General features: G+C 42.9%; 2 protein-coding genes and 1 non-coding gene across 7 annotated transcripts in view; all 3 read right to left on the reverse strand.

Annotated features, from left to right (window-relative positions):
* Positions 1–9,959, reverse strand: part of usp34 (ubiquitin specific peptidase 34) — a 103,783-nt gene extending 93,824 nt beyond the window's left edge. For all 5 annotated transcript variants that reach the window (XM_078273286.1, XM_078273278.1, XM_078273271.1 and 2 more), the window contains exon 1: positions 9,618–9,959. In XM_078273286.1, coding sequence (XP_078129412.1) covers positions 9,618–9,660 — 43 coding nt within the window. In that variant the 5' untranslated portion in view covers positions 9,661–9,959. The remainder of the gene's footprint in view (positions 1–9,617) is intronic.
* A 2,225-nt stretch (positions 9,960–12,184) lies between these two features.
* xpo1a (exportin 1 (CRM1 homolog, yeast) a) overlaps positions 12,185–21,579 on the reverse strand; it is a 31,860-nt gene continuing 22,465 nt past the window's right edge. The window contains exons 17-25 of the mRNA XM_078273298.1: positions 20,576–20,710; positions 20,251–20,434; positions 20,021–20,127; positions 17,588–17,782; positions 17,291–17,459; positions 15,869–16,003; positions 14,495–14,654; positions 13,197–13,293; positions 12,185–12,697 (exon numbers count right to left, since the gene is read on the reverse strand). Of these exons, the coding sequence (XP_078129424.1) occupies positions 12,551–12,697; positions 13,197–13,293; positions 14,495–14,654; positions 15,869–16,003; positions 17,291–17,459; positions 17,588–17,782; positions 20,021–20,127; positions 20,251–20,434; positions 20,576–20,710 (1,329 nt within the window). The 3' untranslated portion in view covers positions 12,185–12,550. The remainder of the gene's footprint in view (positions 12,698–13,196; positions 13,294–14,494; positions 14,655–15,868; positions 16,004–17,290; positions 17,460–17,587; positions 17,783–20,020; positions 20,128–20,250; positions 20,435–20,575; positions 20,711–21,579) is intronic.
* On the reverse strand, positions 13,964–14,090 carry LOC144512102 (small nucleolar RNA SNORA47). The gene has a single exon (XR_013500966.1). It is a non-coding gene; the product is annotated as a small nucleolar RNA SNORA47 (small nucleolar RNA).

A 21,579-nucleotide genomic window follows, 5' to 3' on the forward strand; every position in this document is an offset into this window, starting at 1 on the left:
GTCCCCCCCCCCAGAACAGTGTCGTTGAATGGACCTGCTGTAAGCTTTGTACAGTCTTAAGTATTTCTTATCCGATTACTCGTTTAATCGATGGAATAATCGGTAGAATAGTCAATTACTAAAATAATCGATAGCTGCAGCCCTAGTGCAAACGTTAAAACCCAGTTAATGGCGGCAGCTCACTGTGGATATAAATACAAGCAGGGGCAGGACACGTGCATTGTGTGATCACACTCCTCAGCTCAGCAGTGACTGTAACGCTCTCCAGCTGTGACACTATAAGTACAGTTTGACTAAAATGTGTTTATGAAAGCCAACAGATGTTGACTCAGAGAGCTGTGAACTGCTCAGAATGACTAAATATTTCAGGAAGATGATCACTGAGCTTCTCACGTAAGGCAATGGGTAAGGCAATAAAATTCCGTTTTCCACTTTTACCCCCCAGACCAATATGACACAGTGGTCACATTCTGTCTCTTTGGGGCGTTTTTCACACCTATATTGGTTTGGTTCGATTCAAGCGTACCAAAATGCGTAATTGCAAACCACGCAAGAACGTTCACTCTGCTTATTGGTCAGATGTGTCTGGGGGCGGGAGCAAGAAAGTGAATACAGGAAGAAGGTCCTGTGTTTTAGTGCTCATTTCTTAGTCTGGCTACCACCAGACCAAGCTCAATCTTTAAAGGCTCTGACACACCAACCCGACGGCTGACCGTCGGCAGAAAAGGCAGTCGGGCTGATCAGTCAGCTCCCCCGAGGTCCAAAATATGCCTCAGAACACACCGAAGCAAACACCATCTTGAGCGTACCTTCTGCGCGTGCGCGAGACGCAATACAAAAAATTAAAACCGGAAATGACGAACGCGTCATGTGGGTCTGGCTTCTCCAGCTGACCAATAATGGCGGCTTGTTCGAAATACGATCTCGTATTTTATGAAGATAGTTCACCGAAACGTGTTTCTGAAAACATTTTAAGAGAGAAATAGGCCGTGCAGTTGCTGAATCGGTCTTCATTTCAGATCGACAAAGGTCAGTTTAAAAGACTTTCGTCAGATTTTGAGACTTAGTCACTCATCCAGCTCGCCATTTCCTTTTTCTCGCATCTCAAATGGGCAAATCAGCTCATTTCGTGGCCGGGTTGGTTCAGCGGGTAGAGCAGGCGCACATATACTGCGAGGTTTATGCCTCGACGCAGAGGTCCAGGGTTCGAGTCCGACCCGTGATGATTTCCTGCATGTCTTCCCCCCCCCCCCTCACCTAGCTGTCCTGTCAAAATTAAAGGCGGAAAAGCCCTGACCCCTGTAGCATGCTCACATTGCATAGAAACTGTTTTATACAAAGCTATCGCAGGTCTACAGGCTCAATTAAATCAAAATGATTTAGAAAATGTCCATCCCAATTCCCCAGAGCCCAAGGTGACCTCTTCAAATCGTTGCGTTTTTTTTGCCTGAACACATAGATAATCAATATAGACACACAAAAACACAAAAGAAGCAACTCCTTGCATTTTTTGGAAACCACATGGATCAGCCCACGCGTTGAAAACACAGCTCCCTGTTGTTAAAGGGGATTCTGTCTCTTACACACACACACACACGCTGCTGCAGCAGCAAATCTGAGGTCACAGGTCACCCCCAGACCGAACACATGGAGCTGCCAATCTTGTAGACAGAGCCGTCACAGCTGACAGCATCCCACCGCCGAGCCCCCGGCAACCCACCACAACGCCAGTTTGTATCAGTGAAAGTTTAAAAAAAAAAGGCCCAACAGGCTTCATCCTGCCTCAGGCTACATCTACACTTCTACACTTTGGTTTAAGAAACTAGTATGTTTTGCTATGCCCACACTTCTCGGTCGTTTCCGAGCCCCTAAAACGGAGACATTTGGAAACTCTGCTGCTCCCTGTTTTGGTTTGAAAGCCTGGAGTCTTGTAGTCTGGACGGACACAAACGGAGACCTTTGAAAATGACTACGCCGACGCCAGCCTTCGCCTCCTGGTTGGGTCTTATCAGGCTACGTTTACACTGCTACGTTTTGGTTTTAAAACCACATATCTTTTGCTCTGTTTACGCCTCGCATCCGCACTACTCAGGGGTTTCTGAGCCCAAAAACCGGAGAAACTTGGAAACACTGCTGTCCCCATTTTGGTTTGAAAACTCCGGGGTTATGTTGTAGTCTCGACGGGCACAAACTGATACCTTTGGGAACAACGATGCGCGTCAGATAGTCAGCTACCGTGGTACTTGACGTTTCGACAAAATCAAACGGGTTTGATTTCAGCGTAAGTTTTAAGTCGTGGTAGTAAAATCTTTTAGTCTGTGACTAAAAACGCAGTGACATTATGTTTCTTCCCGTTTACACCGGCACACACATGCCCAGTATAAGTGAAAGGTCTTGCGATATACATTTTGGGCACGTTAGTAAGGACGGAGATTAGTTCTGCTACTGGAGCAAAAACTACGGTGGCTGAGACGGTTCAACACAAATACAAAAGCTAGAACGCAAACACAAAAGCTACAACACAAACGCTACAACACAAACGCAAAAGCTACAACACAAACGCAACAACACAAACGCAAAAGCTACAACACAAACGCAAAAGCTACAACACAAACGCTACAACACAAACGCAAAAGCTACAACAAACGCAAAAGCTACAACACAAACGCTACAACACAAACGCAAAAGCTACAACACAAACGCGTTAACACGTTAGTAAGGACGGAGATTAGTTCTGCTACTGGAGCAAAAACTACGGTGGCTGAGACGGTTCAACACAAATACAAAAGCTAGAACGCAAACACAAAAGCTACAACAAACGCTACAACACAAACGCTACAACACAAACGCAAAAGCTACAACAAACGCAAAAGCTACAACACAAACGCTACAACACAAACGCAAAAGCTACAACACAAACGCAAAAGCTACAAACGCAAAAGCTACAACACAAACGCTACAACGCAAACGCTACAACGCAAACGCAAAAGCTACAACAAACGCAAAAGCTACAACACAAACGCAAAAGCTACAACACAAACGCAAAAGCTACAACAAACGCAAAAGCTACAACACAAACGCTACAACACAAACGCAAACGCTACAACACAAACGCAAAAGCTACAACACAAACGCTACAACACAAACGCTACAACACAAACACAAAAGCTACAACGCAAAAGCTACAACAAACGCAAAAGCTACAACACAAACGCAAAAGCTACAACAAACGCAAAAGCTACAACACAAACGCTACAACACAAACGCAAAAGCTACAACACAAACGCAAAAGCTACAACAAACACAAACGCTACAACGCAAACGCTACAACACAAACGCAAAAGCTACAACACAAACGCTACAACACAAACACAAAAGCTACAACACAAACGCTACAACACAAACATAAAAGCTAAAACACAAACACTACAACACAAACACAAAAGCTACAATACACACACACACATATGCTAATTGTGTTACCTTCAATGTGCTGCCTATTACAGTGTTAGGGGCGTAATATGTCATACATACACGGTTTGTGTTTGTGTTGTAGCTTTTGTGTTTGTGCTGAACCATCTCAGCCACCATAAAAAAACTCTTGTGTGGACGTAGATCACTTTCGTCTTAAATGCCACTAAAAAAAAACAAAAAAACAAACATACAAGTGTAGATGTAGCCTCGAAAATACAACCCCTTCACGGAGTTCACTGCTGGACTTGTGAAGAAGCACGTGAGCGGGAGATTTACTGTCTTGTAACCCGAGTCAGCAGCGAGGTGAAACAGCGTGTGTAGTGTGTCAGCAGCACAAACTTTAACCTTCATCCAACACCACATCAAAACCTCAAGACGGAGACTCTTAAGCCCCCTTTCACACATCCACCGCAAACCTGAAAGGATCTAGACATCACCCAGAGGAGCTGTACGTGAGAACGCAAATGTCAAAAGCAATCAAAAACGCCTCGCACAAACTCTGGGACACGTGAAAAGACAACCTCAGCAAATGTCCACACCTGAATAGTCTCATATATACATAGCCCTCATGTTGTCCTCGGGTCCAATTTGACCCATTTTCAAAACTTCTATATCAGAGATATGGGTTTCACAGGTCGGAGTCGAACCTTGGGCCGCCGCGGCGAGGAATGAGCCTATACATATGGGCGTGCGCGATACCAGGTAAGCTACCCAGGCGCCTGAACACAACACATGCTTTGTGATGAACATCAAGTAGACAACCTGGCCTGGGGCTTCCCAAAGATGTACAGATATATAGTCTATTTGAGGGGTGAAGTTAGCTAGATGATATGATGTATAACAGCTGTATACTACTATCCCTGTATAGATGATATGATGTATAACAGCTGTATACTACTATCCCTGTATGGATGATATGATGTATAACAGCTGTATACTACTATCTCTGTATGGATGATATGATGTATAACAGCTGTATACTACTATCTCTGTATAGATGATATGATGTATAACAGCTGTATACTACTATCCCTGTATGGATGATATGATGTATAACAGCTGTATACTACTATCTCTGTATGGATGATATGATGTATAACAGCTGTATACTACTATCCCTGTATGGATGATATGATGTATAACAGCTGTATACTACTATCCCTGTATGGATGATATGATGTATAACAGCTGTATACTACTATCCCTGTATGGATGATATGATGTATAACAGCTGTATACTACTATCCCTGTATAGATGATATGATGTATAACAGCTGTATACTACTATCCCTGTATGGATGATATGATGTATAACAGCTGTATACTACTATCTCTGTATGGATGATATGATGTATAACAGCTGTATACTACTATCCCTGTATGGATGATATGATGTATAACAGCTGTATACTACTATCCCTGTATGGATGATATGATGTATAACAGCTGTATACTACTATCTCTGTATAGATGATATGATGTATAACAGCTGTATACTACTATCCCTGTATGGATGATATGATGTATAACAGCTGTATACTACTATCCCTGTATGGATGATATGATGTATAACAGCTGTATACTACTATCCCTGTATAGATGATATGATGTATAACAGCTGTATACTACTATCCCTGTATGGATGATATGATGTATAACAGCTGTATACTACTATCCCTGTATGGATGATATGATGTATAACAGCTGTATACTACTATCTCTGTATGAATGTGATATGATTTCTATCTTTGTTGTCGGTCTGGCTCAGGTTAAACTCTTTGTGAAACATGAACAATGAACGTCCCAGAACTTTGTTTTATTCTCCAGTTTGACAGTCAGTTATAACGGATAAATAACATAAATAAACTACTTTAACGTAGCTTTTCTTTAGAGCTTTATTACGTGGTATCTGATCAGTGCATTAACTCCAGTACTTCCCGATACCAATACCAGCGTTTTAGGCAGTATCGGAGCTGATGCCATACTGGTATCGGTATCGGAACATCTCTACAAAGAGCCCCTCGTTTTAAGCGGCACAGAGCTCAGTTGTTTGATCCGCACCAGAGTTTGAATGAGCCTTCACGCCGCCCCAAACCAACCGGACGATCCGACCAAAACGCTCCACGGTTCGGTTCAAACGGACCAAACTGCTCAGGTGTGAAAGCAACCATAGGGACAGATCAGATGGCAGCCACACATTGGAATAAGGTCAAGTCCGCACTAATGTTACATGCGCCGAAAAAATACTTTATTAGTGCAAATAAGGCACACAACGATCCCCCACACATCGAATACCAGAATGTGAAATAATAGGGCTGGGCGATAGGGAGAAAATCAAATATCACGATACTTTTGACCAAATATATCAAAAATAATATCGAATATCAAATATTGATATTGCGGCGAAATTCTAGGGTTGACTAATTGGTGCTTTATCAAAATATCTTCACACTTAGATTTTAGATAAATAATCCTCAGTAATGTGGATATAATAATAGAGATGTTCCGATACCAGTATCAGTACCAGCTCCGATACTGCCTAAAACGCTGGTATCGGGAAGTACTGGAGTTAATGCACCGATCTGATACCACGTAATAAAGCCCTAAAGAAAAGCTACGTTAAAGTAGTTTATTTATGTTATTTTTCCGTTATAACTGACCGTTAAACTGGAGAATAAAAGAACGTTCTGGGACGTTCATCGTGTTTGTTCATGTTTCACAAAGAGTTAAACCTGAGCCAGACCGACAACAAAAATAGAAATAATATCACATCCATACAGAGATAGTAGTATACAGCTGTTATATCATCTATACAGGGATGGTAGTATACAGCTGTTATACATCATATCATCCATACAGGGATGGTAGTATACAGCTGTTATACATCATATCTTCCATACAGGGATAGTAGTATACAGCTGTTATACATCATATCATCTATACAGGGATAGTAGTATACAGCTGTTATACATCATATCATCCATACAGGGATAGTAGTATACACTACTTAAAAAAAATATATGACACACTGGTATCGTCCGATACGCAAGTTCAGGTATCAGAATCGAGAAGCAAAAAATTGTATTGGACCATCTCTATATAATGACTAAGTGGGTAAAGGCAAATAATAGAACAGCTAGAACAGTCTGGTAGGTTAGCTACACACAGTCCTAACCTCAAACCCATTCAACACCATCACCCAACATCACACACACACACTTTATATTCTCTGCATAGTCTGCACTCAACCCATTCAGCCTAATTTGTTTTTCTCTATTGTTTATTTCATATTCATGTTTAATAGGTCTGTTTGTTTATGTATGCAGCTTTCACCAAGGCAACTTATTGTGGCAATAAAAGCCTTTTCTGATTCTGATCAGTGGCTGACTTCACAAATAACACATTCACACCAACGCTGCTGCCCGACTTTGGTGGCCAGCCGTCTCTATTCCTATTAAGAATTGGAAAATTAATGCTATTGACCTTTAAATGTCATTTGACAGACTCCCTAACAAGAGAAAAAGACGATCAGAAAGCGTGCAGCCGTGAGCAAGACAGATTGCAGTTTAATGTGGCAATAATTGTGTTAAGTAATTCTGTGTAATCATCTTTTGGAAATTGATCTTAATGCCTTAATTAAAAAAATGAGGAAAAATCCAACCTTTGAGGACACCAACTTTCTTTGTGAATGAATAATGTATCATCAATAAATAAATGTTCTTCCTTAAAATACAGGGGGCATAAGTCAGTACACCCCTATGTTAGATTCCCATAGAGGCAGGCAGACTTTTATTTTGAAAGGCCAGTTATTTCATGGATCCAGGATACTATGATCCTGATAAAGTTCCCTTGGTCCCCCCATCATCACATACCCTTCACCATACCCCCCCCATCATCACATACCCTTCACCATACCACCCCCCCCATCATCACATACCCTTCACCATACCACCCACATCATCACATACCCTTCACCGTACCCCCACATCATCACATACCCTTCACCATACCCCCACATCATCATATACCCTTCACCATACCCCCCCCCCATCATCACATACCCTTCACCATACCCCCCCCCCACATCATCACATACCCTTCACCATACCTAGAGATTGGCATGGGGTACTTTCCATAAAATCATCTCTCAATGCAAATCAAACCAACTATTAGGCTAACTGAAATACAACCATGCCGATCTCTAGGTATGGTGAAGGGTATGTGATGATGTGGGGGTATGGTGAAGGGTATGTGATGATGTGGGGGTATGGTGAAGGGGAAGTGATGATGGGGGGGGGTATGGTGAAGGGTATGTGATGATGGGGGGGGGGTATGGTGAAGGGGATGTGATGATGGGGGGACCAAGGGACCTTTATCAGGATCATAGTATCCTGGATCCATGAAATAACTGGCCTCTCAAAATAAAAGTCTGCCTGCCTCTATGGGAATCTAACATAGGGGTGTACTGACTTATGCCCCCTGTATTTTAAGGAAGAACATTTATTTATTGACGATACATTATTCATTCACAAAGAAAATTGGTGTCCTCAAAGGTTGGATTTTTCCTCATTTTTTTTTAATTAAGGCATTAAGATCAATTTCCAAAAGATGATTTTTTTTTTTTATTCCTCTTTTTTAGTCAACTTTAGCATGGGTGTGTAAACTTAAGAGCACAACTGTATGCCTGTAATGAGTGTCCACATACTTTTAGTCATAACCGTAATGAGGATGGTATTGCTTTCCATAAACAGGTGGCCACAACTCAATCTCACATAAATGTGTGTGTACACAGACACACACACACACACACACACACACACACACACACACACATACACACCCCAAAGGGCTTATCCCTAACAAACGAACAACTTGTCAAACAGAAATTAGCTGGACTTGTTTTGGGTACCCTTTGACGTGTTTAAGTTAAGTTAAGTGCTACCATGCTACAGACAGGTGCAGGACTGTCTGTGTGTTAAAGTGGATTCCTACAGAGCCTGCAGGAGGAGCTTTGCCTTCACACACATGCTCATGACACACACAATGGGCTGAACGCACACAGGAAAACGACAAATAAACCGTCAAACGCTGCATGGTAACGGCTTTACAAATGGTGTTATAACACAAAAAAGGCTTTGTTCTGTGTCTTACAGACAGCCCTGAAGTGCAGCAAGGCCCGATTAGCACGCCTGGACCAAGGGCTAACTTGTAGCTATAAAAGCAACCTTGTATTTACGTTTGCTGGCTTAAGTTGACGTTAGCCCTGCATGTGAAATAAGACGTCGTAGCAAGATTATTTTTTTACAACCGAATCCAGCGAGGAGTGAGGCCGATGTGCACACGACATCGGCCCGAAAAACATGCACAAGCCACCGAGGATTAACGTTGTGCCAAAATATGCGCCTCGTTGCAGCCATTAATGTTCTGTGCTAGCTTACTAACATTTAAGAGAAAACCCACACAAGAAACCTCCATCATCATCTTCGTGGTTGTAATATTAAGCGTGTTTTTGGACGGTTAGCAGCGTATTTTGAACTGTGAATGTAAACCATCCACAACACAATGGGTGGCAGCGGAGTGGACAGCTAGCAGATTGACCTGACAAACACATCAAACAAAGTCAGGCTGTAGCGACACTAAGCTAACTCAAGCTAACTTCCAAAAAATCCGTCCAAAGCCGCGTTTTAGCACCATGTAGCATCTTTAAAAAATGCTCATGTGTACCGTGTTTAACAGTGTTGACGTATTTTAAGGCATGGCTGCAATGTCACGTACAAAACCGATCGAGGTGATACGATTTTGAGTCGATACAGCTAGGGAGTTAGCTAGCTTGTGAGAGTTCTGTGAGGAGTGTTTGACAGACAGGCCCCAAAAAAATGCCAATTTGTAAGGAGAAAATGGCATTCACATCAAAACCGACACACTCTGACACGAAAACCTAACTGTCACCGACTACACAACCACGCAGAAACAGTGCCATTTGGGCTACAAAAGTCTGGATAGAAAGGCCAATCACGAAAACACACAAAGTTATATTTAGCTTAGCCACCAGAGCTAACATCAAGCTTCAGTTGGACAGCGATGCTAACAGCAAGCAGCTAGTTCAGCATCGTCTCATGTAATGTTAAATAAAATGCACTTACTTTCATTTAAAACCTCCACCAGCTCGGCGCAGTTTTCACACATTGTTCATGAAGGGGAAAACTGAGTTAAACCATTGCACTGGAAGCTGTTGTTGGCTGGCAGTTGGTTGTTTTTGGGGTAAAAAAGGCCCAGTGGAGGCAGTGATTGGTGAAGGTTATCCCACTAAATGAAACAAGGGGGAACAACGAGGTGTAGATTGTGATTTGCATCCAAGCGAAGTTGATGTACACCAAAAGTTTAGAGGCACTGGAAGGTAGAAATCGAGTCAGTGTCCAATCTGAGCGTTACTTGAGAGAGTAGACACAGCAGCCATGATGAAAAAGGAGGGGAGGGGAGGGGGCGACACACAAGTGTAAATAGTTCGGGACTTTTCGGGCTGTCTCCTTCGCCCGTTCGTTTTTCTCCGCTAGTCTCGCGATATCTTTTGAATGAAGTGCAACGAGCGTAACCTTTTCTTACGATTTCAAGGGCAACTGCGGTAAAAAAAAAAAAACACTTTTAATTTAAATGAAAGACCAATTGTGTTTGTTTGTTTGTTTGTTTATTTATTCATTTATATTATTTACAATTTATGTACTTTTTATTTTATATCTTTTTGTGGAGCTCATTTTATTTACACGTTTGGGTAGCTTAAGCTATATTACTACATCATAATGTATTAGGTTATATTTTGTTTTTAAAATCTGGATTTAAAAACTAACTAAAGTTAACAAATAAATGTAGTGTAATAGGAGTAAAAAACAAACAAAACAGATGTCTCCCAAAATGCACTTAGTTACATTGCACCACCGCTGTACAGTGTACTTAAGATTATTTTTGGGGCATTTCCGCCTCTAATGACAGGAAAGCAATGAAAGGGGGGAGAGAGAGGGGGATGACACGCAGGAAATCGTCCCAGGTTGGACTCGAACCCTTGACTTTCTGCATCGAGGAATGAACCTCTCTGTATGCGCGCGCCCCCTCTACCGACTGCGCTATCCTGGCGACTTGTATAGTGTACTTATACTGCATGTATTGCAAAAGCCTTTGGGCTAAGAGGTTATAAAAGGATTGTTTACAATGTTTGTTTCCATTTCCTCAGATGTAATACATCGTATATTGCTCTTACTGAACCGTTCAGATCCCTCATTATTCAAATGCTTTTCATTTATTTCAGCCTTTTACATCACAGGGACAGGAACGTGTGTGTGTGTGTGTGTGTGTGTGTGTGTGTGTGTGTGTGTGTGTCCTACCAACTTCAGACCTATTTAATGTCACAACTGGCAACTCGCAGTGTTTCTTTCAGTCTTGATTACCAGAGCAGTACATTTCTTAGAGAAGTAAAATGTACCTTGTTTGAACAGTGTCTGGAACATCATCCCACTACGTCTGTCTGCATACCACTGTACTGAGTCAAAAGACTTTTCAATGCAGTTAGAGCTGTACTCCTGGAAGCTGCTGCACTACTACTGTATTTTTATTGCAGGTTATTGTTGGATACTGCCCACATTGGTACATAAAAGCAATCTTATTTCTCCCATTTTTCTTGCAATAGCATTACAGCGGCGTGAAAGAACGTACAATGCAACGGATCAATGGGCAAGGTATGTAAAAAGCAAGACTGCAGAAACTTATTTTAAATGAAATCAGATTCAAAGACCTTTTGTACTACTTAGATTTTCTTTCATTCACATCCCCCCCCCCCCCCCCCCCTTCTCGTGCGCACACAAAACTTTCTGGTGCACACACACAAGACTTCTTGTTTAAATCTGGAGTTACGTTATAGCTTTTAAGTTCTAATCATTTATTTTGTCTACATTATTTGCATCCCTGGTGTTAGTTTATTTTATTCTTTTGACTTTTATTCATTTTTAACATTTTATTAGATTTTCTATTCTTCCAAGTTCTTTAAATATATCGTTTTATCCTTTTTTTGTCTGTTTCAATCTCGCTATGTCAAGCTCCGTCGGCTGCGTGTTTGTTGTTTGAGTTTACAGGAGACAGGTCCTGCTACAGAAGGAAAAGCCCAGGTGGAATTAATACAATTAAGTAATTATTGTAATGTAATGTGGAACTAAAATGTTTGCTGTGAAAATGGTCTGTTCAACTCTCGTTTCAATGCAGTTCCCCCCCAGGTAGGACTCCTCTGCGTCTTTTCCAGGGCGTTGGGGAAGAAGCCGAGTCAGAGACTTTATTTTTTTTTTGTTTTTTTTGTAAAAATAGCCAACTTTATATTCTCAGAGTACTAAGACAGCTTTACAAACAGGATGATATGCACACAGCCTTCCTTCTCATCCAAACGCAGAGCGTTGCAACTGAGGGTCCGACTCGATCACAGAGCCAGAGTAGAAACACACTGACAAACCAAAACAAGACAAGGAAGCACATGGCGACCCCCTTGAGCATCACATTCGTCCGGCACCATGCACGTGGCACTTCAGAAACCAGAGCAGTCCGTCAACTAACCATCGCAAGTGTTTCAACATTATATATTACATATTAACAAATGGGAGAGGAGGTGAGGTGGGGGTGCAGAGGGATTAAAAAGAACTCTTTCAATTTCATGCATGTCTATAAGAACCGTATGGCCAGACGTAAAGCTTTTAATTAGCAAAAGAATTAACAAAAGATGGCATGTTACACACAAAAAAAAATAATCGTATAAAATAAGTTTGTAGGAAAGAAGAGGAAGAATCCGCGCCAGGGTTGAGGTGGGGGGGGGGTCAGGGTGGGCGATTCTCATTTACATATTGACATTGATTTTGGTCGACGTACAACCTAGTGCTGGGGTCTTTCCTCTGGCCCCTCATTCTCTTTTCAAACACACACACACACACTTGCACACAAACACACTTGAAAAGAAAACAATTTTATCAACAGGAAGCGTCCTTGCTCTCTCTCGTGACCCTTTCCCCCTTCAGAGCTGTTTTGTACAACGCTGTTCGCCTTCGCTTCAGTCGCACATCTCCTCCGGCAGCTCGTGCGGGTTGAGGATGCCGGGCACGGACATCTGGAGCTTGTGTTTCTCCTCCTGGGCTTGGCGCAGAGACGTCTCCCTCTCCTCCAGGAACAAGTCAGTTGTGTCCTCGCCAGCAAACTCCTGCAGGACCACACAAGCAGAGGCTCAGCAGCGCTCAACGCCAGGCTTTTAGGCATTAAGATTCTAAAACGGGCCAAACTGAAAACTTTCCCACGAAAAGGAGAAGACCTGCGCTGCTCAGACTTTCCACAAAGTCTCTCCCGTCAGAAGTTGAAATAAATCAGAGTTCTGACGCCGTTTGGAGCTTTCAAAGCTTCCTTCCAATCAGATTAGAATATATTACACGTTACAAACATCAACAAGTAGTGTCTGAAATGTCGTTACAATTCTCTCACACAATATTCAAGCACAGCGCAGTAAAAGATGTTACGTACCACAGATATTAAGTTATGTCCTCTTCTACATATTGTCTAAACTGCCTGGGTCTAAGTGAAAGTTTTTTTTGAAACATTTGTGTGTCAAACGTCTGAATGAAACGGTCAGTTAGATTGACCACCACGGTTTTGTCCATTCCATCCTCCCTGGTCTGTTTTTTTTCTCGTTTCCTCTGGACACTCACCTTGATCTGCACAAGGAAGTCCCTCAGGTGCTCCTTGAAGGCTGGGATGTCCTGATTCAGACTGAACAGACCCGTTACAAACACCTTCACCTGGGCACTGAAGACAAGAAACTCAAATCAGCCATTTTGATTACATTCTTCCCTCGTATGGGACATATTAATGCTTCATGTCGGCATTTCTCCTTTGAAAACTCCCGAAGGAGGAGCGACGACTTGCTAGCCTGGGAACCAGACAAATCTGACAAACTTTTATTTATTTTTCTGAAGAGAAAACCAGACAGTAAAATTAGTAAAAGTACTAGAGGTGTGAATCTTCACTGATCTCCTGATTTGATTATCATGTCTTTGATTCGATATCTCGATGCCTCAAATACATTTTTCTATTAAAGCCATTTAGGATATTTAATTCATAGCTTTTCAAGCTTCAAAACCAAAACATTCTGCAGTGCTCTCATACTAAATACATTGGATACATAAAACTACAGCACTGAGCACACGGCACTTCCTGAACGTGCAAAACATACCAGAATATGTCAACAGAAAGGTTGTTAGGCCTACGTTAAATTGTAAACAGAAATAATTGATTATGGCCGATTATCGATGCAGCATCGTCCACGTCTCCATGCATCCATTATTTGATTCATTTCAACCCCTCTAATAAGTGCCATCCACAAATTCACACGGGCTTTTTTTTGGTTAGCATTTTAAGTGGCTAAAGTTCCCTCCCACAGTCTAAACACAGCATTCATGCACTGCTTAATATTTCTTCTTTGTTCACAAAAACACTACGAATCAGCTCATGACAAAGATGCTCAACTGAGTGGTTTGTGTGTTACTCTTGGAGGTTCTAACCAGTTGTAACAGCACAAGCTGCTCAACCTTCTCAGTCCTCCGCGCTCTGACTGGCTTTGAGCCGGCCAGGCCCTCGGCAGACCAATCCCAGCCGCTTTAAGACGATGACTGACAGGTGAGCGTCAAAGTGTACTCAGCAAGAACATTTTCTAGAATCTGAAGATGGGAGTTTAAAAGTGCTGACTCACTTTTGGGTTACATGAGATATGTCTAAGCTGCTGCCTTCAAATCAAAATGTGCACGTTTTCCAATTCCATTCTGGTCTACTGAAGCTCTCCCGGCTGTGCTGAAAATATCTCTGGTATAACATTTGACTTTAATTTCAATGTTTGTCTAATACCTCTTCCACAGAAAAAGTGCTGAATACGTGGCAAACGTTAACCACAAGACACAACAGCTTGCGTAATCTCACTGTGGTTCACGCGGCGAGGCTAAAGCCTACTTACTCTTGCAGATGGGGGAAGGCCGTCTTCAGCAGGTTGGCGATGTACTCCTGGACGTGCGCCTGGTTGTTGGCCGGATTGGCGGCGCTAAGAGCAACGCTGACCTTCCCTTCTTCCACCAGGTTAAACATGTAGGCCAAGATGGTGGCGTGCATGGTCAGCCCTGCGGACAGGAAGCAAGCCGTTAACATGATTATTTATGTGTCGAGTAGGTTAATAAAAAGAGCTGCTAAAACCCCACAGAGCAACTTCTAACATTACATTTTACTTTACATATTTATAAAGTAATTAATGAACTAAGGGGGCTTTCCCACCTGCCTTATTTTAGCCTGGTTGACACCAGACCCTTCTCAGCTGTAACAGAGCGGGTCTGGGAAAGGCTCATTCACAGCTCATTTCCAAAGAGACGTCACCAACGGACGCCGCTTAAATGCCTCTGGGCGCGATTGGATAGACCTTCAACCAATCAGACCAACGATCCGGGTGACGTAGCAGCGACAGCGACATCAACGGGTTGCTGCCCTTCAGTGGCCGTCATGCTGAATGTAAACAAAAAGCTGCTCGCCGTTGCTGCCCTATCGTCATCGTTATAGCCCACCTCAACGGTTGTGATTGGTGCCTCGATTTGGAAAAATCGGAAATGGGCTTGAGTGGGCTCTTGGCCAGACGGACTGGCAGAGCAAATCTCAAATTTGCCGAAAGTTGGTCAGGGTTTTCCCGGGCTAGACTTATTTAGTTTGGTTAAATCGCAATCGGATGAGTGTCTTCAGCGGACCAAAAAAATCATACCAAGACTTTGCTATCAAACGAACTCTGGAGCATTTTGTTTTTTTTACTAAGAACGTGATCAGACCTCGAACCGCACCAACTACTGTACGTGTACTCCACAAGTCTGAGCTAATGTCAGGTGTGCTTTGCGATCTGCGACGCGGCAGAGCAGCAGACTGTAGCAGCTTGCGTGTTTCTCTCACAGAAACAGACTGCGGTCAAGCTCGCCGTCACTCGCATTTCCGTGGTCAAACCAGCCGCCGCTACAGTTGGAGACAGACACCGGCACAGCAGAGCGACATCAGCATGTGAGTGTCTGATTATTTAAATGAAATGAGCTGGTCTGACCATGGAGATGCCGGAAATATGCACTAGTCCAGAACACAAATGAAACAAAACTGAACCGAAGGGGAAAAGTTCTCAAACTCAACTGATTCGGACCAAAGCAAACAAACTACTGGTGTAAAAACGCCGGCTTAGTTGCCCCATCTTTAGTCTTAAATTATAATCGAGCAAATATGTGCAAATGTTATATAAAAACAAAACAGAACAATGAATAGTTTGAGTTTTGGAACTCAAGCTGCCATCACATCAGTGTCTCTGCTGTACCTGCAGTGTGCGAGGTATCTGTGACCACGGAGAAGATGTGTTGTAGGATGTCACAGAAGTACGTCTGGTAGAAGCTCTGCGCTGCTGCCTCCTCTCCGGATACGTTCTGCAGGAGAGTGTACAGGATCTGGAGACCTGCAGGAGAGACACCGAGACGCTCATGAGACCAGCAGAGACGTGCAAACAGCCACTGCTTCCAAACGTCCGCGCTGCTCGGCCACATTAAAAGGTGCTCCAAGCGATGTTGGGTGACGGCACTTCTTGTTGACGTTCAAAGTATTTTCAAACAAAACGAGGCTAGCTCGCCCCTCCCTCCTCCTCATCCTGTCCCCTCTCCCTCCCTTCCGTGCACTAACCCCCCACCTCCTCCTTGTTGTCGGTTATTGGCTGGAACTCTGTTATGTTTGGTGGTGCAGGTTGGCGCAGTTTGTTTTTGTTGCCGTTTGTGGAGACCACGTTTTTTACAGTGTGTTCAGGGGACAGGCAGCTAGTGGATAGTGAGAGGTTTGCTGTATGTGACAAAAAAATGTTGTAGCCCAAAAAACGAGTCACATTGCTTAGAGCACCTTTAACCCAAATTGTATTTTGTAATAGACTGGATTCTGTCTCAACTGAGATTTCAGAATTAAAACTGTGTGAGTGATAGCCTCGTATTGGCACCTTCTGAAAGATGCATTGCCTGCAGTCCAGTGACAACACAAGCTCAAAAAAGGAATGTAACGACATGCTGCTGCGTTTTAACATTCGTTACCATCTAACTACTAATAATCTTGTGTCATTAGTCAGTGACCTCTCCAATCTTAAGGAGTTAGTATGTTTGTAGACAGCAAGAAGATGGTTGCCAAACTGAAACATCGTCTGACGATAAGATGTTCCAGCTGCAGCTTAAGTGTGTACTTTTTGTGTTTTGCCTTCATAATTAGTCTCGTGGGCTGATTGGTGAGTCACAGCTTGACCAGTGAACCTGCACACCAGACAGTTACAGCGGATAACCGGCTCCATTTTAAATGACTTAAGTCGTGAGTTTCAGCCTCTCCCTTGTCCAGATGCTATACAACCTTTTTTTTTAGTGGTTTAGTGATTATTGGAGCCTTGATAAGTTGTATCATGTCTGTTTATTGTCTGTGTTGTCTCCTGCAAACCAAATCTACCTACGGGTACAAATAAAGTAACCTCAACCAGATAAAAAGGCACAACTTACATTTACACATCTATATCAAAATGAAGCTTTGTTTTAAGTTTAAATATGTGTTTTTAGTCCGTTTTCTTTTGACTTATTACGTGCTCCAACTTGCAATATCTCTTAATAGTTAAATCATTTGGCTGGCTGGGGAAAAAAACACTAATTTTCAAGCCTTTTCAAGACCATTCTGAATGAAATAACTTTTCTGTATGTGCGTTTGAGTTGATGCCAGTTCAGACCTGTGTCGGCGACATTCCTCATCGTGTGCTTGAAGGCCCAGATGATAGAGTCCAGGATGAGTTTGAACTGTGCCGGGGCGATGGACAGGAAGGCTGGAAAACACTGGGACGTGGCTGCTTGAAGGAGGTAGAAGAAATGGGTTCTGTGTTCGGGGAATTCCTCAAAGTCCTGAAGACACAGGAAAAAAAACAAGGAGTTTAAAGTCTGTAAAAACATTGAAACCCTAATATCAAATGTGTATTGTTTTCTGAGAGATTTCACCAAGTATCAGGTGTCACTAAATGACACAAACCGACCTTGTTGATCATGTTCAAAGTGCACTCGAAGACAGCATCGAAGATCTTGGGGATTTCTCCCGTGATGTGGACTCCCAGCTTGTTGACGATGGTTGCCATGGTGCTGAGGACCTCGGGCTCCCGGGCAGCCGGGACGTTCCTCTGATAGTCGATGAGCACCGCCTCCAGCAGGGGGGGCACAAAGTTCTCTGCCACCTGGAGAACAAAACATGAAAATGTTGACAGACTGTCTGTGAGCTTCAGAGTTTCCAATGGACTTTGGAACAGCACCAGCCTAATTTCCACGACCGTACCATGAACTATTTCTTGATCAGAAAGAGTAGACATTAGGGGTGTGACGAGACAAGATGAGACACGAGATTGGGTTCACAAGATCGAGACGAGATTTTAACACTATTTTACAGAAAACTGGAAAAATAGTCCTTTATTCAATCAAAAGTCACAAAATGAAAACAGAGCACTGAAAGGTTTTGCCACAAGCTCAAATGACTGGCTTCTCTCCTGTATAACTAAAGGCTCTTTTACTCTCTTCTTGTACCCCCGCAGACCCCTCTGCGTCGACGCGAACCCCTCTCTGAGCCCTCTGCCGTAGCTCCACGTGTACCTCCAAAAAATTTTAACTTTGCGTCAAGGCGACGCAGACCGCAAGGACTGTGATTGGTCAACGCGTCCTGTGTGTTGATAGTCGGTGTTTCCAGCAGCCTACTGTGGGGAGTAGCAACATGCTAGTTCACTGGCATAAGCTTTGCAAATAAACTCAGACATATTTTGGTTACAATGACGGGGTTATCCGTCTGTAAAGCTTCTATATGTCAGTAACGTTTTGAAATTAGCACTTCGCCAGCTAGCAGTACTTTGTGGGCAGCTGTGCTAAAGTTTGCTTGCTAACATAACATGAACTGGCTCTCTCTCTCTTTCGCCCGCCATTGTCGGAAATTGACCCACCGGAAACCACACACCCCTTAGCGTTCTTGGCGGTGAAATGCACCGCGATGCAAAGAAACGTGTTTAACCCCGACGCAGGACTCCGAAAGGGTCACGACGCGACAGAAGCATAAAACAACCTTAACAGTTACACTGTTACTTATTCTATATGTACGGTGGAGAGAGTCTCTTCACTCAGAGAACCAAGGTTACAACACAACTAAGCGTTTCCTGGCAGTAGAGGTTTTGTACTTGAATTTGTCATTGTAGCCTACACTAGACAGAGAGAAATTAAGCTTATTTACAAAGGTTTCACATTGATTACGTTCTAAAGCACAAATAAATGACCATCGTACACTCAACCAAGGGTTAATTAAGTCACAATCTTGAACATCGAATTAAAAAAATGGAGTCGTTGATACTGCCACTGCCCCATGTCACGTCCGGTCGGCTTGTCAAGCGGAAAAACGCGTGTTGAAGTGCTGCCAGTCAACCTCCTGTAACTGTAAAGCCAGTCAAAAGATAGCATGGCAACTGCAGATGCTGGAGACCCATCGACAGAACTTGAGCCCGCTCCTCTTTCACTAAAGTGTGTGAAAGGGTGTATTTGTGTATATGTATATTGCCTAAAGTATTTTGGATGTCCAGTGAGTTATGTTGACAACGTTCGCGTTGACAAGCTCTGCTATGTGCGTTTTTACCTCATTGACAAATTGTCATGTGTCCAATTGACTGAAGATGTTATTGTCTCATTATGTTGTTAATAAAGGTTTTACATTTGACAATGTAATGTGGTACATTGCGAACAAAGGTCAGATATTATATTACATACAAGTCTAGTCTAAAAATGGCATAGCAACCTGTGCTTTAAAATAAATAATCGAGAATCAAATCGTGACACCCTTACACTCAACAGATCCTTTTTGTGAAGACGGATGCTCTTTTCTCCTCCTCTGCATTTTACTTATTCCAGCAGTAAACAAGGAAGTAGGCTACTCTAGTATCGATTTATGACCATTATAGGATGAACGGAGAACATTTCTCTTTGTTTATTATCATTAAAAGTACAGTTAGTTTTTCTGTCCGCTTCCCGACTCATTTTAACAGAAAGAGAGGTCTGCACCAGACAGCGCCACAGCCAACTGCACGCTGATATACTAAAATTGACTTTAACATGATTGAGTCTAAATAAAACCTAGGTTTACGAGCTGGTCCCAGTTAGGGTCACAGTGCAGGTCATAGAACTGAGAACATGTGTTTAATTTGAGCTTTTAAATGATAAACATTATGGCCATTGCTTTTAAGAAGAAACTGGGCATGATTCCATAATTGTTAGTAGTTTTCCATTTACCGGAGCAGCAACGCTGAATGAATACAGAGGATGCTTTGTGTGCGACTAAACTAATAAAAATGAAAGTCATTACAACACAGATTTAAGTATAACATACATTTTTAAAACGCTCTTCCGTTACAGAATCAACTAGGAAGAATATAAACAGTCTGGCTCACCATCTGAGGGTCGTTGGAGCGGCTGACCCAGCCAGAGATCAGCTTCAATGTCTCTCTCTTCACTGTCCTCATACTCCTGATCAGAGGCTGTTTGGTCACCATCTCACCTGTATGAAAGAAAGAGTTATATAAACCTGCGATAACTGATTTCTTTTTTTGCCTTTTTGTTTTGATTGAGAGACCCCTAGCAGCAGAAAATTACATTTTGTAACACACACACACTAACTAACCGTTGGTCTGGACAGCCGAGGAGATGTTTTCACTCAGACACTTGTAGACGTTGAGCATGTCCAGATAGATTCGTCCCAGCTGAACAACGAAGGGATGACCGACAGCTTTACAGGCTCTGACGTTTGTCTTTAGGATGCTGCCCAGCTGACGCACCGTCTCCGCGTCCTTCAGGATGTCCACGTTCTGCAGCGGAGAGTCCACAATTTAGCACAAGACGCAATTTTTAACAATAGTTGGCTACAGGCGGCATCAAATGACAACGTTTGAGGCACTAAAAAGACACATCAATGGATTCTAGTCGACCCGTCCTCCTGCTGTCCTCACCTTGGTGGCCTGCTGGATGATGCTGTCCCACACCTGGTTAGGCAGCAGCATGTACTTCTCTATCAGAAGCTCCTGAACTGCCTGGTCCGTCTGAGCTCCAATCATGTAGCCAACGGCCTCGTAAAACGTATGGACCTGCAGAGACGAGGGGCAGAGTTTTTTGTTTTCCTTTTTAATCATCACAATTATGTTTGTTTATTTTCTTATGTTACATTACATGTCATTTAGCGGCCGCTTTTATCCAAAGCGACTTACAATTGCTATATATGTCAGAGGTCGCACACCTCTGAAGCAACTAGGTTAAGTGTCTTGCTCAGGGACACATTGGTTGATGTATAGCAGTGGGAATCGAACCCTTGTCTCCCACACCAAAGGCATGTGTCCTATCCATTGTACCATCACCACCCACACACGTCAATTATTTCTATATTACATTTAATACAGATTTCAGGTATGTTGGGGGTTAAAGTGATGTAACTTTACAGGGTTTATGTATGTTCTTAAAGGTACACTGTAGGAATTTCTCCCATTTAACCCTCTAGCGCCTCGCTTTTTCAAAATGCGTGTTGCAACTACGGTAGCCGTTATGGATCAAGAAGCTATGACAACATGTCTTCCAATTTTTGCTTTTTTTGGCGAGGAGGATTCCTTCTCCTGTGGCTCGGCATAAGTATGATCCTCCATTATGAACTGAAGGGCAGTGCAGGCTTTCACATTTGCCGGGGCGGTGACAAGCGCCTCTCACTGATCTCCTTCTCCGTCTCAGCTGGTTTCAGTCACGTGACGCTGGCTCTGAAGGAAAACGCTTTGTGGGTTAGCTAGACAGGTAGGCTAGTGCTTCATGTCCCTCTCAGCCAGTATAGTTTTTCAAAATGGCGGAACGACATTGGAAGCCTCCTTGGACTTGCCCGTCCGATGTAAATACAGATAAGAAATTCTTCGCATACGAGGATAAGTCAGATCATTGGTAGAGGTCATTTTACACCAATGAGGACATATTTATG

Source organism: Sander vitreus, chromosome 2 (genome assembly GCF_031162955.1).
Source record: "Sander vitreus isolate 19-12246 chromosome 2, sanVit1, whole genome shotgun sequence".
NCBI classification, from domain to species: Eukaryota; Metazoa; Chordata; class Actinopteri; order Perciformes; family Percidae; genus Sander; species Sander vitreus.